The sequence below is a fragment of the Scyliorhinus torazame genome, chromosome 3 (genome assembly GCF_047496885.1).
Source record: "Scyliorhinus torazame isolate Kashiwa2021f chromosome 3, sScyTor2.1, whole genome shotgun sequence".
In the NCBI taxonomy this organism is placed as follows: Eukaryota; Metazoa; Chordata; class Chondrichthyes; order Carcharhiniformes; family Scyliorhinidae; genus Scyliorhinus; species Scyliorhinus torazame.
This window is the reverse complement of record NC_092709.1, coordinates 145,268,798-145,284,810: the sequence shown is the minus strand read 5'-3', so window position 1 is coordinate 145,284,810 and position 16,013 is coordinate 145,268,798. Positions and strand designations below refer to the sequence as shown.

General features: G+C 46.0%; 1 protein-coding gene across 1 annotated transcript in view; it reads right to left on the bottom strand.

The window, feature by feature from the left end:
- Positions 1–16,013, bottom strand: part of LOC140408736 (stearoyl-CoA desaturase 5-like) — a 92,663-nt gene that overhangs the window by 40,094 nt on the left and 36,556 nt on the right. The window contains exon 3 of the mRNA XM_072496361.1: positions 3,741–3,946. Coding sequence (XP_072352462.1) covers positions 3,741–3,946 — 206 coding nt within the window. The remainder of the gene's footprint in view (positions 1–3,740; positions 3,947–16,013) is intronic.

The window sequence follows — 16,013 nt, the reverse complement described above, 5'->3', positions numbered from 1 at the left end:
TATCCTCTCTGAAAAGTCCCAGCAGGAGCTTATGATCAGTCACGATAGTGAAATGGCAGCCGTACACGTACTGGTGGAAGCGTTTCACCGCAAAAACCACTGCCAGGCCCTCCTTCTCGATCTGCACGTACTTTTTCTCCGCTGCAGTCAATGTGCGGGAGGCGAAAGCTATCGGTCGCTCGGCCCCGTTCTCCATCTTGTGGGACAGGACGGCCCCAACACCATACGGGGATGCATCACATGTGACGAGCAAAGGTTTTCCAGGATCATAGTGGGTTAGTAACCCAGACGACGACAATGGTTGCTTTACCCACCAGAAAGCGGTTTCTTGCGGCTGACCCCAAACCCAGGTGTGATTTTTCTTTAGCAGAAGGTGCAAAGGGGCCAGCGTAGTTGCCAGATTGGGGAGGAACTTCCCGTAATAGTTTACGAGACCAAGAAAAGAACGAAGATGCGAAGTGTCAGTCGGGGTGGGGGCCTGTTGAATTGCACGCACCTTCTCTGCGACGGGGTGCAAACCTTCGCGTTCCACCCGATAACCTAGGTAGACTACTTCCTTTGCGCGACGTAAACGGACTCCAGCCTCCGAAAGGCGTCTAAGGACAGCCTCCAGATTTTCCAAATGTTCCTGCTCCGACATCCCTGTAATCAAAACGTCATCTAGGTAGACAGCCACACGTGGTAAACCTCTCAAAATGCCCTCTATAACACGTTGAAAAATAGCGCAGGCAGAGGATACTCCAAAGGGGAACGGTGTATATTCATACAGGCCCCGGTGTGTATTAATCGTTACATATGGTCGGGAGGCAGGGTCCAGCTCCAACTGCAGGTAGGCGTGACTCATATCTAATTTTGTGAACGAGAGTCAACCTGCAAGTTTCGCGTAGAGATCCTCTATGCGAGGCATTGGATATCGGTCGAGTCGGGAAACCGTATTCACTAAGTTTATAGTCGCCACACAAGCGAACTGTGGCATCTGGCTTCATTACAGGTACAATTGGTGCTGCCCAGTCAGCAAAACGGACGGGCCTGATAATACCCAAACTCTCCAAACGAGTGAGCTCCCCTTCTACCTTCTCGAGCAAGGCGTAAGGCACTGGGCGCGCCCGGAAATAGCGCGGCGTGGCTCCTGGTTCAACTTGGATACGGGCTACGGCCCCTTTTATTTTCCCCAAACCAGGCTGGAATACATCTGGGTATCGTCCTAGCACCTCAGTCAACCCTTCAGAAACTGTCTGGAGGATGTGCTGCCATTGCAACCGCAAATGGCGCAACCAGTCCCGACCCAACAGGCTGGGCCCATGGCCGCGCACCAAGATACGTGGGAAACGCCCCTCCTGGCGTCCATAGACAACAGGGGTCATTGTAGTTCCTGCAATGTCCAGTGGTTCCCCCGTGTAGGTGGCCAACCTGGCCTGTGAGTCGATAAATGTAAGGGTCTGTATACCCTGCTTGATGCGGTCGAATGTCCTCTGGGCGATCACGGAGACCGCTGCACCAGTATCCAACTCCATCTCAAGCGGGTGGCCATTGACCCGTACTGTCACCTTAATGGGGGCCACACGGGGAGCTGCCACACAATGCAGCTGCAGGCAGTCGTCCTCCGTCTCCACGTCCTCAGGAGTAGTCGCCGCAGGTTCATCCACATGGAAGGTACGGCCTCTGGGCTGGTCCCAGTCATGGCCCCTGGGCTGGTCCCAGTTTCGATCGGAACGACGGCACCTCTGGCGCCCCCAGGACCGCCGTCCGCGACGGGGTCGGCGCCTACAAGTCTGACACGGACATGGCTCCTCATCCATTGGCTCTGGAGAAGGCTCCCTTCGGGGAGGAATGTCCGACGGCCACTGGCGTCGGTCCGGACGTTGCCTCGCCCAAGGTACCGCAGAAATGCGGGGGGACGTTTTCGGACGGAAGGGGCTGCGCCCCAAGGCATGCACTTCCATTCCCTGTAGCGCCTGTACTCCTCGCTCTGCGCTCTCTCGGGACAAGACTATTTGAATGGCCTGTTGAAAAGTCAATGTTGGCTACGCTAACAACTTTCTCTGGGTGGCCGCATTGTTAATACCGCAAACCAAACGGTCGCGTAACATTTCTGACAAGGTCTCACCATAGTCACAGTACTCCGCAATCCTGCGTAGCCTGGATAGAAAATCGGCAAGGGATTCTCCAGGGGTCCTCTCAGCTGTATTAAACCGGTAACGCTGGACTATCGTGGACGGGGTTGGGTTAAAATGTTGCCCCACTATATTCACAAGTTCATCAAACGTTTTGGTGTCCGGCGCAGCTGGGTACGTATGGCTCCTAATCACCCCAAACGTATGCGGGCCGCAGGTGGTGAGCAATATGACCACCTGGCGCTCGTTTTCGATTATATTGTTTGCCCGGAAATAGTAACGCATCCGTTGTGTGTACTAGTTCCAGCTTTCCAGCGCAGCATCAAAAACATCCAAACGTCCGTACAGAGGCATGGTATAATAGAAAACAACTTCCAACCTGTATCCAACAAAAATCCAGGGAGGTGGCTTCAGCAGTGTAGACAGCTATTCACTTTAACCTTCGTCGGCAGTTTTGTAAGGGCCACGAAGAATCCAGCACGAGTTTTAAGGATAAAAAGTAATAACATTTATTTACTATAATATATCTACATAACAGCAGCAGTAACTTCCCTTGCTACATATTCCTTCCTGCTGGTTCCTGAACTGGCCAGCTTTATTTATACTAGGAGTTTATTAGTGGTTTCTCCGCCCCCTCATTGGGGAAGCTCATAATCCACAGGATTGTGGGATAGTCATTAGTCCCCAGCCAATGGTAAGTAGGCAGGTTATAACAGGAAGACAGGGTTAATTTCCAGTAGCAATAAAACAGAGATGGTGATTGGAAAGAGGAGCTTACAGACCTCTGCACTAAAATTAAATGATTTTGGAAAGCACTGCTTTGAGATGCAAGAGTACTGCTTAAAGCACACATCACAGTGTTTGCAGAATTATAGACAGATATGAGACTTTCCCCTTTATTGAAAGTGGTTTAATGAGCTAACTTTGTTGGAAACTAATGAAGATACCTGGCTTAAATATTTAATGTTAGGGAAATAGAAGAAATCTAATTATCCTCATGTCAGAATTGCTTTTTAATTTGATGCAGTTTGTATCTCTCCGAAACGCTACAATATGTTTAAAAAAAACTAGACTAAATTTCAACTTCATCACTTCATCATAGAGCTTCCTATACATTAATTTTTTTAAAATCTATAAATCTATAGTAAACTAGCCCTGTTATATCAGCTGAAGGGACATATATAGTCACTGTCCATGTAGAGGCTAGGAGTTGGGGTCAGATTGTGGGTGGATTTCTCAGCCTCACTGTCATATGCTCAGACCACCTAGATTGAAGTTAAATCCGTAACAGTTAATCTAAAATTATTTATTTAGCCTTTTAATACAACTAGTTAATTATCTATTGGCAATTTGTTGATGGTGACTTAACAATATTAGGGATTTTACCATTAACAATACCAAGTAACGAACACTAGTCCCAAGATGGGGGACAGGAAAATATTTTGTGCTCAGACAATCTTTTTTAAAATTGGTTACCTGTTACCTTTTAATCTTATTGGGATGAAGCCTCCAAAAAAAAAAAAAAGAAAAAAAAAAAAAAAAATTCATTTCAATATTCATAATGAGCAATGGCAAAAATGTATTGCAAACTATTCCTGGGCTTTTATCTCGCGCTGTAGTGCTTACTTTCTCTGGAACACAACAACAGGGTCAGCAAGGAGATCACTAACATCCAACTTCTTTCCTTTCTCCGCCACATCCGGATGTTTCCGAAGAAACAGCCAGCCAATATGAGAAAAGAAGAATCCACGGGTAGCATTGTGGGGATCGGCGTTGGACTCTGAGTATTTGTGATGTACCCGGTGATCCCGGCACCATTCGTAGATGTCATTCTGTGAGGAGACAGGTCCAAAAATGTTAAAAGAGATCTAGCCATTAAATCACTTTATGAATAATCTGATATCCTCTGATCGAGTTCATCTTACAAACAAAGTAATTCTGACAAACCCACTAGCAGCCCAAGTGGAGAGCGGGGACTGACATGCCCAAGGCTTTATCAACAATCAAATGACTTTTGGCCCTTCGGAGCCAAATGAAATGAAATGAAAATGAAATGAAAATCGCTTATCGTCACAAGTAGGCTTCAAATGAAGTTACTGTGAAAAGCCCCTAGTCGCCACATTCCGGCGCCTGTTCGGAGAGGCTGGTATGGGAATTGAACCGTGCTGCTGGCCTGCTTTAAAAGTCAGCGATTTAGCCCAGTGTGCTAAACCAGCCCCAAATATCAGTTTGGCCAGATTGTCTCCATGCACAATCAAGTACCTTGCATCAGAATAATCTGATTGGGACAATCATTTGGCAACTCACAACCCTAGAATCTTTCCTTACATCCCATGAAAACACAGCCAAGCTAGTATCTCTGGGATATGCAATTACTATTGCTCCCATGTTCTCAAACAACACATAGATATGCTGGAAGAGAGAGATCTTGATTAATCCTTTAATTTGTTGCAGGCACTTGCAATCAGACTTTGGCCATACCAATGCCTGACAACTGCAAAAACTGGACTTGAAAGCCTGTACAAAAAATGTTAGCAAGGCTATGGAGAAAAGGCTTTAATCATTTAGATTTTTTACTGACAAAAACTGTGCAAAGTACACAACTGAGCTAGGCCCAGCGAATTGCCTGCTGTACCTCTGATAATGGTCTCCTCGTGTTTCATCCCAACTGCAATCTTGTCCCATATTCCATTGAGGTGGTGACAACGAATATTCCACTCACTCAGTCAACATTGGTCAAGCCAGGGGGAGGCAATGTTACATTGGCAATGTCGCTAGACTCGTAATCCAGACGCCCAGGCTAAAGTGTTAGGGGCATGGGTTTGAATCCCACCATGGCAGCTGGTGGGATTTAATTCCAGGTTTATGAATTGCATTTAAATTTGAAAGAAACCACTGTGGATTGTGGTTAAAAACCCATCTGGTTCACTAATGTCCTTCTGTCGTTCTTACCTGATCTGATCTACATGTGAGCCTAGACCCACAGCACAATGCTTGACTCTTAATGCCCTCTGAAATAGCCTAGAAACCCACCCAGTTGTATCAAGCTGCTACAAAGTCCAAAAGGAATGAAACCAGACTGGCCACTTGACATCAAGCTAGGCATTGGAAACAAAACGGCAAATCCAACCCAGTCAACCCTGCAAACGTCCTCCTTACCAACAGCTAGGGCTGGTGCCAAAATTGGGAGAGCTGTGCAACAGACTAGCCAAGCAACAGCCCAACAAAGTCATACTCCCCGAAAGCCCACCAACGACTCTACTTTCTCAGAAGACTAAGGAAATTTGGCATGTCACCTACGAATCTCACCAACTTCTACAGATGCACCATAGAAAGGATTCCTTCTGGCTGTATCACAGCCTGGTATGGATCCTGCTCTGCCCAAGACCGCAGGAAATTACAAAAGGTTGTGAATGTAGCCCAATCCATCACGCAAACCAGCGTCCCATCCATTGACTTGGAAAGGCAGCCAGCATAATTAAGGAACCCACGCACCCCGGACATACTCTCTTCCACCTTCTTCCGTCAGGAAAAAGATACCAAAGTTTGAGGTCACGTACCAACGGACTCAAGAACAGCTTCTTCCCTACTGCCATCAGACTTTTGAATGGACCTATCTCGTATTAAGTTGATTTTTTCTCTACACCTTGCTATAACTGTAAAATTATATTCTGCAGTCTCTCCTTCCTTCCCTATGTACGTTTGTATTGTTTGTACCGCATGCAAGAAACAATACTTTTCACTGTACCAATACATGTGACAATAATAAATCAAATCAAAATCATACCTTACAGAGAATGTCCCAAACACCACCATCAGCATTCCAGAGTATGTCCTGTACCACTAGCAAAACAGACCCACCAGAGGTGACGGCACAGTGGTACAACATCGAGAGGGAGTATCACTGGGAGTCACCAACATTGATTCCGGACCACATGAAGTCTCATGGCATCAGGTCAAACGTGGGCAAGGAGTCTTCCTGTTGATTACCACCTATCACTGAAACCTCCTCCCCCCACCCGGAAATCCCACGCTCAGCTGATGAATAGTATTTTTCCATGTTAAACACCAATTGGAAGATGCACTGGAAGGTGGCAAGAGCACAGAATGTATTCTATGTGGGGACTTGTCCATCACCAAGAGCAGCTCAGGAGCACCACTACTGAGCGAGCCCCAAAGGACATAGCTGTTAAGACTGGGTCTGGAGAAGGCGGTGAGGGAACCAACAAGAGGGAAAAACCCACTTGACCTGAACTCACCAATCTACCTGTTGCTGACCATGACAGTATTGTAGGAGTGGCCACTGCATAGTCCTTGTGGAGATAAAGTCCAGCGTTCATATTGAGGCTAGCCTCCATCATGTTGTGTGGCACTACCATGGGATAGATTTATAACAGATCTAGCAACTCAAAAACGGACATCCATGAGATGCTGTGGGCCATTAAAAGCAGTAGAACTGTATACAACCACAATCTGTAACCTCATGGTCTACCAGATTCACCAACTCTACCATTACCACCAAGCCAGGGATCGATCCTGAAGAGTGGAGTCGGGCATGCCAGGAATAGCACCAGCCATATCTAAAACTGGCGATACTACAACTCAGGGCAAACAGAGGAAGCAAGATATGGTATAAAGAGCTAAGCGATTCCAGAAACAATGGATCAGATCTAAGCTCTGCATTCTGCCACATTAATGGTGTTGGACAATTAAACAATTCACTGGCGGAGGTAGCTCCACAAAGATCCCCATCCTCGATGGTGGGGGAGTCCAGAAGATCAGTGTAAAAGACAGAGGTGAAACATTTGCAAACACTTTCAGCCAGAATTGCCAGGTGAATCATCCAACTCAGTTTCTTCCCGAAGTCCCCAGAATCACAGACGTTAGTCTTCAGCCAATTCGATTCACTCCACGTGATATCAAAAAACAGCTGAAGACACTGGATACTGCAAAGACTATGGGCGCTGGCAACATTTTGGCAATAGTACTTAGACTTGTGCTCCAGAACTAGCTACACCCCAAACCAAACTGTTTCAATGCAGCTACAACACTGGCATCTACTCAGCAATGTGAAGAATTGTCCAGGGATGTCCTCCCCACAAAAAACAGTGGTTAGCACAGATTCATCACGGTGCCAGGGACCCGGTTTGGGTCACTGTCTGTGTGGAGTCTGCACGTTCTCCCAGTGTCTGCATGGGTTTCCTCTGGGTGCTCCGGTTTCCTCCCACGCTTCTGAAGTCAGAAGTGGAGATATTTGTAGATGACTGCACAATGCTCAGCACCATTTACGACTCCTCAGGTACTGAAGCAGTCCGTGTCTATAAGCAGCAAAATCTGGACAATATTCAGGCTTGAGCTGATAGGTGCAAGTAATATTCACGCCCCACATGTGCCAGGCAATGGCCATCTCCCAACAAAAAAGAAAACCTAACCATCTTCCCATGAAATTAAACAGCATTTCCATTGTCGAATCTCCCACCATCAACATCTGGAGGTTACCAGTGACCCAAAACTGAACTGCGCCAGCCATATAAATACTAAAGACGTCAGCGACTGGGAATTCTGCAGCAAGTTACTCACCTCGGGACGCCCCAAAGCCACCATCTGCAAGACAGAAACCTGGAGTATGATTGAATACTCTCCACTTGCAACACCAATCAGGACAAAGCAGTCCAGTGATTGGCATCCCATCCATCACCTTCAATGTTCGTTCCATGCACTACCGATGCACAGTGGCAGTATTATGTACCATCTACAATCTACAAGATTCACTGCAGCAACACACCAACAGTCCTTTGACAGCACCTTCCAAACCGGAACTCTACGACCTAGAAAGACAGCACCTTCCAAACTTGAACTCTACCATCTAGAAGGACAGCACCTTCCAAACTTTAACTCTATCACCTAGAAGGACAAGGGCAGTAGATGCATAGGAAAACAACCACCAGCAAATTTCCCTCCAAGAAAACATCATTCTGACTTGGAGCTATACTGTCGTTGCTTCACTGTTGCTGGGTCAAAATCCTAGAACTCATATCAAAACAGCATTGTGGGTGCTCCTATGACACACAGACTGCAGAAGTTCAAGGTGGCTCACCACCACCTTCTCAAAGAATAAAGCACAGGAAAAGGCCCTTCGGCCCTCCAAGCCTGTACCAGTCATGATACTAACCTTGGCCAAAACCCTCAGCACTTCCTTGTGCCATATCCCTCCATACCCATCCTATCCATGTATTTGTCAAGATGCCTTTTGAACGCCGTTAATGTATTTGCTTCCACAACCTCCCCAGGCAACACCTTCCAGGCACTCACCACCCTCTGTAAAAAAAAAAAAAAAAACTGCCTCGCACACCTCCTCTAGACTTTGCCCCACAGACCTTAAACCTATGCCCCTTGGTGACTACTCCTCCACCTTGGGAAAGAGTGCCTGCCCCTCATAATCTTGTAGACCATCATCAGGTCACCCCTCAACCTCCGTCATTCTAATGAGAACAGTTGAGTCTATGCAGTCTCTCCGCATAGCTAACGCCATCCAGACCAGGCAACATACTGGTAAACCTCCTCCTCTCACCCTCTCCAAAGCCTCCACATCCTTCTGGTAGTGTGGCGACCAGAATTGTGCACAATATTCCAAGTGTGGTCTTACCAAAGTTATATACAACTGCAGCATGACTTGCCAGTTTTTATACTCGATGCCCCGTCCAATGAAGGCAAGCAAGCATCCATATGCTTTTTTGACTACCTTGTCCACTTGTGTTGCCACTGTCAAAGATCTGTGGACCTGCACGCCCAGATCTCTCTAACTTTCTATATTCCCAAGAATTTTGCCATTTACGGTATATTTCCCCTCTATGTTAGATCTACCAAGATGCATTACCTCACATTTTTCTGGATTAAACTCCATTTGCCATTTCTCTGCCCAAGTCTCCAACCTATCTATCTATGCCCTGCTGTATCCTCTGACAATCTTCAACATTATCTGCCACTCCACCAACCTTGGTGTCTTCCTTGAACTTACTAATCAGACCAGCTACATTTTCCTCCAAATCGTTTATGTATACTACAAACAACAGAGGCCCCAAGCACAGATCCCTGTGGAACACCACTAGTCACAACCTTCCATTCAGAAAAACATCCTTCTACTGCTACCCTTTGCCATCTGTGACCGAGCCATTTCTGTATCCATCTTACCACTTCACCTCTGATCCCGTGTGACTTCACCTTTTGTATCAGTCTGTCATGAGGCACCTTGTCAAAGGCTTTACTGAAGTCCATTCTCGAGGGGCAATAAATACTCAACAAGCCAGTGATGCCAACATCCCATAAATTAATTTTTAAAAAGCCACAATCGAAAGCATCCCAAACATTCTCATCAAAATAGAGCCAAGCAACAGTCCCCAAACCTGGGTACTTCTTTGGCTTGGTGCCAGTGGTTGGCCAGCACAGGAACACCAGCCAATCGCATCACCCAAGCACCAGAAAATCATTATGCACTCATCTAGATACCAGCGGTAATTTTGAAAGCTAAGGTGATGCAGCCAAAAATAATCTGATGGACAGCACCGCAGACAAGCAGTCCCAGCAGTAAAATGCTGTACCATTCCTCAGAATCGGTTTCCATATTCTATTACATGAGATTTGCTCACTATCATTCTCATCATTGTGTACGCTTTAAGTTTGTGATAGCTTTAAGTTCCTGGGGGTCACCATCATCAACAGCCTGTCCTGGTCCACTCACGTTGCTGCAACAGATAAGAAAGCCCAACAACGTCCCTACTTCCAACGGAAGCTAAAGAAATTTAGCATGTCTGCATCGACCTCACAAACCTCTACAGATGTGCGTGAGAGAGCATCCTATCCACTGCATCACAGCCTGGTTTGGCAACTGCTCGGTCCAAGATCACAAGAAATTTCAGAGTGTGGTGAACTCAGCCCAACGCATCACACAAGCTTGCCACCCCACATGGGCACTTCCCGCTGCCTCAGCAAGGTAGACAGCATTATCAGAGATCCCTCCCACCCAGGCTTTGCCTCCTTCCCGACCCTTCCATCAGACAGAAGGTACAGAAGTCTGAAGACCTGCACATCCAGACATAGGAACAGCTTCTTCCCCACAGCGACAAGACTCCTCAACGACTCCCCCTCGGACTGATCTGTTCCCTGTAAGAACGCTATTCACGACACCCTATACTGCTCTTGCTCATGTATTTGCTTTGTTTGGCCCCTTGTTCTGCACTGTAACCTGTTCGTCGATGTACCATCTGTCAATGTTCTCTGTTGTTTATTCTTTTGTCTACTATGTACGTACTGTGTATGTTCCCTCGGCCACAGAAAAATACTTTTCACTGTACTTCGGTACGTGACAATAAATCAAATCAAATGGTACACTGACCATGCGTACTGACGATATACAAATAACAAATGCACATTGCAATGAATATAAAAATATATTTGAAGAAAACTACATCATTTCATAGTTATGTCTTATAGAATCTTCAAGGAATAATACATTACCATATAATCCTTTTATATTGAAGGTGATTTCCTCCCAGCATAGCATCAAAGTCAATAAAAATCAATATTGGAGAAAATGTAAAACAGATTGCTGATTTGTTATTGCCCATTTTACACTATTGCACAAGGTCAAGATAACCTACAATGTGTGTTGGAGCTGTAATGAGACTGCAGTGTGAGGAAAGTTTGTTTCCTCCCAGTTCAGCACAGGTGTCCCATTCAGGTGTTCTAGAGCCATAAATAAAAGCAAAATACTGCAGATGCTGGAAATATGAAATAAAACAGAAAATGTTGGGAACACTCAGATCTGGCAGCAACCATGGAGGGGGAAATCGAGTTAACGTTACGAGTACCTATGACTCTACTTCAGAGCTCTGAAGCAGCATATGGACACGCAACGTTAACGTTCTTGCACCACAGATATTCATTCCCAGACCTAGAATCATGGAATCCCGGCAGTGCAGGAGGCCATTCAGCCCATCGAGAGCACCCCACCCAGATCCACTTCCCCATCCACCTCGCCTTATCCCCATAATCTAACCTGTACATCCGTGGAGACTAAGGGATAATTTAATATGGCCAATCCACCTAACCTCATCCTTGGGAGGGAACTGGAACACCCGGAGGAAGGCCACGCATACATGGGAAGAACGTGCAAACTCCACACACAGTCACTCAAGGCCGGAATTGAACCCGGGTCCCTGGCCCTGTGAGGCAGCAGTGCGAACCACTGTGCCAGAGTGCTGCCCCGCTGAGCATTTCCAGCATTTTCTGTTATAGACCATAAATAGTTCCCACACAGAAGGAAATCATTCAACCCATCAAATCCATACCAGCTCTACATGATCACTCCTGATCTGTCCTGTCTCCATAGCCGAGCATTTCTCCCCCTTCAGGCACTTATCCAATTCCTTTTTGAAAGCCACAACTGAATCTATCTCCACCACATTCTCAGGCAATGCGTTCCACATTCTAACCATTCACTGCATATAAAATGTTTTCCTCATGTGCTTCTTTTGCCAATCGCCTTAAAAGAGGATTCGTCCTTTTGCCAACATGAACAGTTTCTCTCCACCTTCTGTCTAGATCCACGATTTTAGCACCGCCAAATCTCTTCCATACGTTCTCTTCTCCAATAAATATAAGCCCAGCAACTCAGTTTTATCCACGTAATTGAAATTTCATCCGTAGAACCATTCTCTTAAGCCTTTACTGCACCCTTCTAAAGCCTTCATATATTCCCTGAAGTACAGTGCCCTGATTGACTTTTATAAAGATTTGTGCTTGGTGGTACAGAACTTAAATATTGCTGGAAGAAAAAGAGAGACATTGCCGTCAAAGCTTTTTGTCTTGCACTCATCAGGGCAGATGGATAAATGCCAAATTTCAAAGCGAGCAACTATTTATTTTGCGTGAGAAAGGATGCTGATTGGTTGGCAAGTCAGCTTTGATTGGTCAAAGTGTTATCATGAAGTTTGCACCAGGAGGTTATTGCCCCAAATGCTTTTATTTATTTCAAACAAGGCTCAATGCCTGGACAAATTCCTTTTGCCTGCAGGGAACATATCCCTGCTTCGGAATACAAGTGAACCACATTGTGAGCCCAACTGATAATCTTAAATTGGTTGTTGGTGCAATTGGATTGGATTATTGTCACGTGTACCGAGGTACAGTGAAAAGTATTTTTCTGCGAGCTGCTCAACAGATCATTAAGTACATGAGAAGAAAAGGGAATAAAAGAAAATACATAATAGGGCAACACAGCATATACAATGTAACTACATAAGCACTGGCATCGGATGAAGCATACAGGGTGTAGTGTTAATGAAGTCAGTCCATAAGAGGGTCATAATGGAGTCTGGTAACAGTGGGGAAGAAGCTGTTTTTGAGTCAGTTCGTGCGTGTTCTCAGACTTCTGTATCTCCTGCCCGATGGAAGAAGTTGGAAGGGTGAGTAAGCCGGGTGGGAGGGATCTTTGATTATACTTCCCGCTTTCCCCAGGCAGTGGGAGGTGTAGATGGAGTCAATGGATGGGAGGCAGGTTCATGCAATGGACTGGGCGGTGTTCACGACTCTCTGAAGTTTCTTGCGGTCCTGGGCCAAGCAGTTGCCATACCAGGCTGTGATGCAGCTCGATAGGATGCTTTCTATGGTGCATCTGTAAAAGTTGGTAAGAGTCAATGTGGACACGCCGAATTTCCTTAGTTTCCTGAGGAAGTATAGGCGCTGTTGTGCTTTCTTGGTCGTTTCGTCGACGTGGGTGGACCTGGACAGATTTTGGGAGATGTGCACCCCTAGGAATTTGAAACTGCTAACCATCTCCACCTCGGCCCCGTTGATGCTGACAGGGGTGTGTACAGTACTTTGCTTCCAATTCTTGGCACACTCAGGATTGTTCAGGAAGTGTTGCCCAATTGGAAATCACATCTAATGTTAGATATTATGTTTTCAGTTTTGCAAGCATGACCTGGTTGACCGACAGTCTGTAAGTCAGTACTCTACCTATTGCAAACAGCTGAATGGACTGCTCCATCCAAGTTCAATGCAAGTTTCAAAAACAGAGTCTCATTTTTCTCACAGGTCATAATATTTGAAATTTATTTTTGCACATTCAGATTTAATTGACCTTTTGAATATTTTCAAACATTTTCAACAATCCATTTCAATTTCAGATTTCTAAAAATGGAACAATTGGAAATATTAAAGAGCTGGCCTCGTATTGCTTTCAATTTGTCTCTACTGTGTACGTTCCCTTGGCCGCAGCAAAATACTTTTCACTGTATTTCGGTACATGTGACAATAAATCAATCAATCAATTTCAGTGGCAAGTGACATTCGTTCAAATTCTAGTAATATAAAGTATAACCCAGGGTTGCCCCAGGTATGGCCCACCAGGGGCTGGTTACGGCCTGCGAAGCCCTTCTATGTGGCCACCAAGGCAGTTTTCAAAATTTCTGTCAACCAATTAATTTCAATGTGGCTTTTTGCTTGGAGCTCCTCCTCCAAATCACAGGCAGTTTCTCTCCTGCATTTGCTGAGCCTATCAGCAGCAAATCAGGGAGTGAAACAATCTGATTAGTAGAGCAGTGAACAGTGTGCTGATGGCTGGTAGACAAGAGAAGCGAAGGTAAGTCAGGGCCAGAGTCCGGGGAGCCCAGCAATGGTGGAGCCAGAGCCCGGGGAGGGGGCAGAATTCAATGAGCCGATCAATGGTGGTGTGGGAGCTCAGTAAGCCGAGCAATGGTGGGGCCAGTGATCGATGAACCAGGTATGGAGGGCTGGAGCCCAGGGAAACGAGCAACACCGGGCCATGGTCAGTGAGCCAAACTACATTGGGAGTGGAGCCCAGGAAACATATGTTGGGGCTGGGGAGAGCGTGGGCAGGCCAGAGAGAGCAAGGTCACATTGAGCCCAACGAGTTTGAAGTTTTTAAAATTTTGCTGGGAACAGGGACAGAGTGGGTCGGGGTTTGGGAGCGATTGAGTGACGGAGAGTGGGTCGGGGTTTGGGAGCGATTGAGTGACGGAGAGTGGGTCGGGGTTTGGGAGCGATTGAGTGACGGAGAGTGGGTTGGGGTTTGGGAGCGATTGAGTGACAGAGTGGGTTGGGGTTTTGGAAGCGATTGAGTGACAGAGTGGGTCAGGGTTTGGGAACGGGTGACTGAGTGGGTCGGGTTTGGTAGCGAGTGACTGAGTGGGTGGGGGCATGGAGGGTGCAACCGTGTGGGTGCGGCATGGGAGGAAGTGACCGAGTGGACGGGACATGGGAGAGGGTGACCGAGTGAACCAGGGCATGGGAGGAAGTGACTGAGTGGACAGGGGTCTGAGGGAGTGACTGCATGGACCGGAGCATGGGAGGGAGTGACTGAGTGGGCAGGGACATGGGAGGGAGTGATCGTGTGGACAGGAGCATGTGAGGGAGTGACAGCATGGACCTGGGCATGTGAGGGAGTGACCGAGTGGGCAGGGGAGGGCGTGACTGCGTGGATCGGGGCATGGGAGGGAGTGACTGCGTGGATCGGGCATGGGAGTGACTGCGTGGATTAGGGCATGGGAGGGAGTGACTGAGTGGGCGAGGGTTTGGGAGGGAGTGACTGAGTCAGTGAATGGGTGGGGAGCAGTGTGAGCCTGCATTACACCCAGTCTAAATTTTCACTCATTCTCGCCAACACACACGGAAACATGCACCCACGCACATACACTGACCACCCAACACTAAGGTAATTTTTTATTGCTTACTCTTTTGTAACTCAACAATTTGTTGCTACATTGCTTTACATATGTCCAGCAATTGTTACTTTCGCTAAAAGCTCAACTGTTTCCGAAATTCACTTTATTGATTTGCAAAACGTTATCTTTCCGAAATTTGCTCATCGGCCCTGGAGTAAGAAAAAATGTACCAATATGGTCCCTCTAGAAAAGATTGAACAAGCCTGCTATAGCCATTGCCTTAAATTCATAAACATTGAAATAGAACTGAAAAGGAACCAGTAAGAATCAAAAACTTTCTGTAGAACAAAACACAAGCTTATCCTAATTTTGAATTCTGTCTGACAAATTCAATCTAGTGAAAAGAAAGTTCCTTTCTACATGTGGCACTTCTACAGTCATAGTTGCACTCCTACCGTCATAGCAGCATAGGAACCATAGATCACGGAGTGCCTAATCGTTTTGATTACACGTGTGTCCATATTCAACAACTCTGTCCTAACTAAGTGTAATTTATTCAGTGAATATAAGCATAGAACTCTAACTTCACATTGGTATTATCTGACCTTTTCTTTCAGGGATCACAACTAAATTTCTGAGCTTATACATTTCACTAACTGGAGGTTAACAGCCCAATTAAAACTGCAGAAATTGGAATTTCAGTCAAACGTTTTAAGCATTAAAGTGAACATTGCAATTTCACCCAATGGATTTTATACCCATCCTTCACTGACAGCCAAGGATATTACTACATTTTGTTCCTCTTCATTATTACTTCTGCGCACACGGTATACAAGTATAGATTACAAATTGCAATAGTCAGTCATTTTTCCAATTGCTGTGATTTAAAATGAAATTGCTATATTAGGTAAGAGTTTGAACACTGGTCATTGACAATTCTTCAGGAGTAATACATGATTATTTTGCTATTCTTCTTCTGCCTGCCATTGTTGCCAGCTGGCCCTGTCTATTAAACTGACAATCACCAGAAGTTGCCACAATTCAATAGCATCTGCTTACAGCGGCAGTCTACAGCTTCAGAATGTATGTCGTAACGAATATTTGTGTGAAAAGTAGTAACAGACCAAAAACATCACACTGGTTATGGTCGTCACAGATGTCAGTGAAAGCAGTGCATGACGATGGCTATGACTGCAGTGAGATTTATACTGCTTTA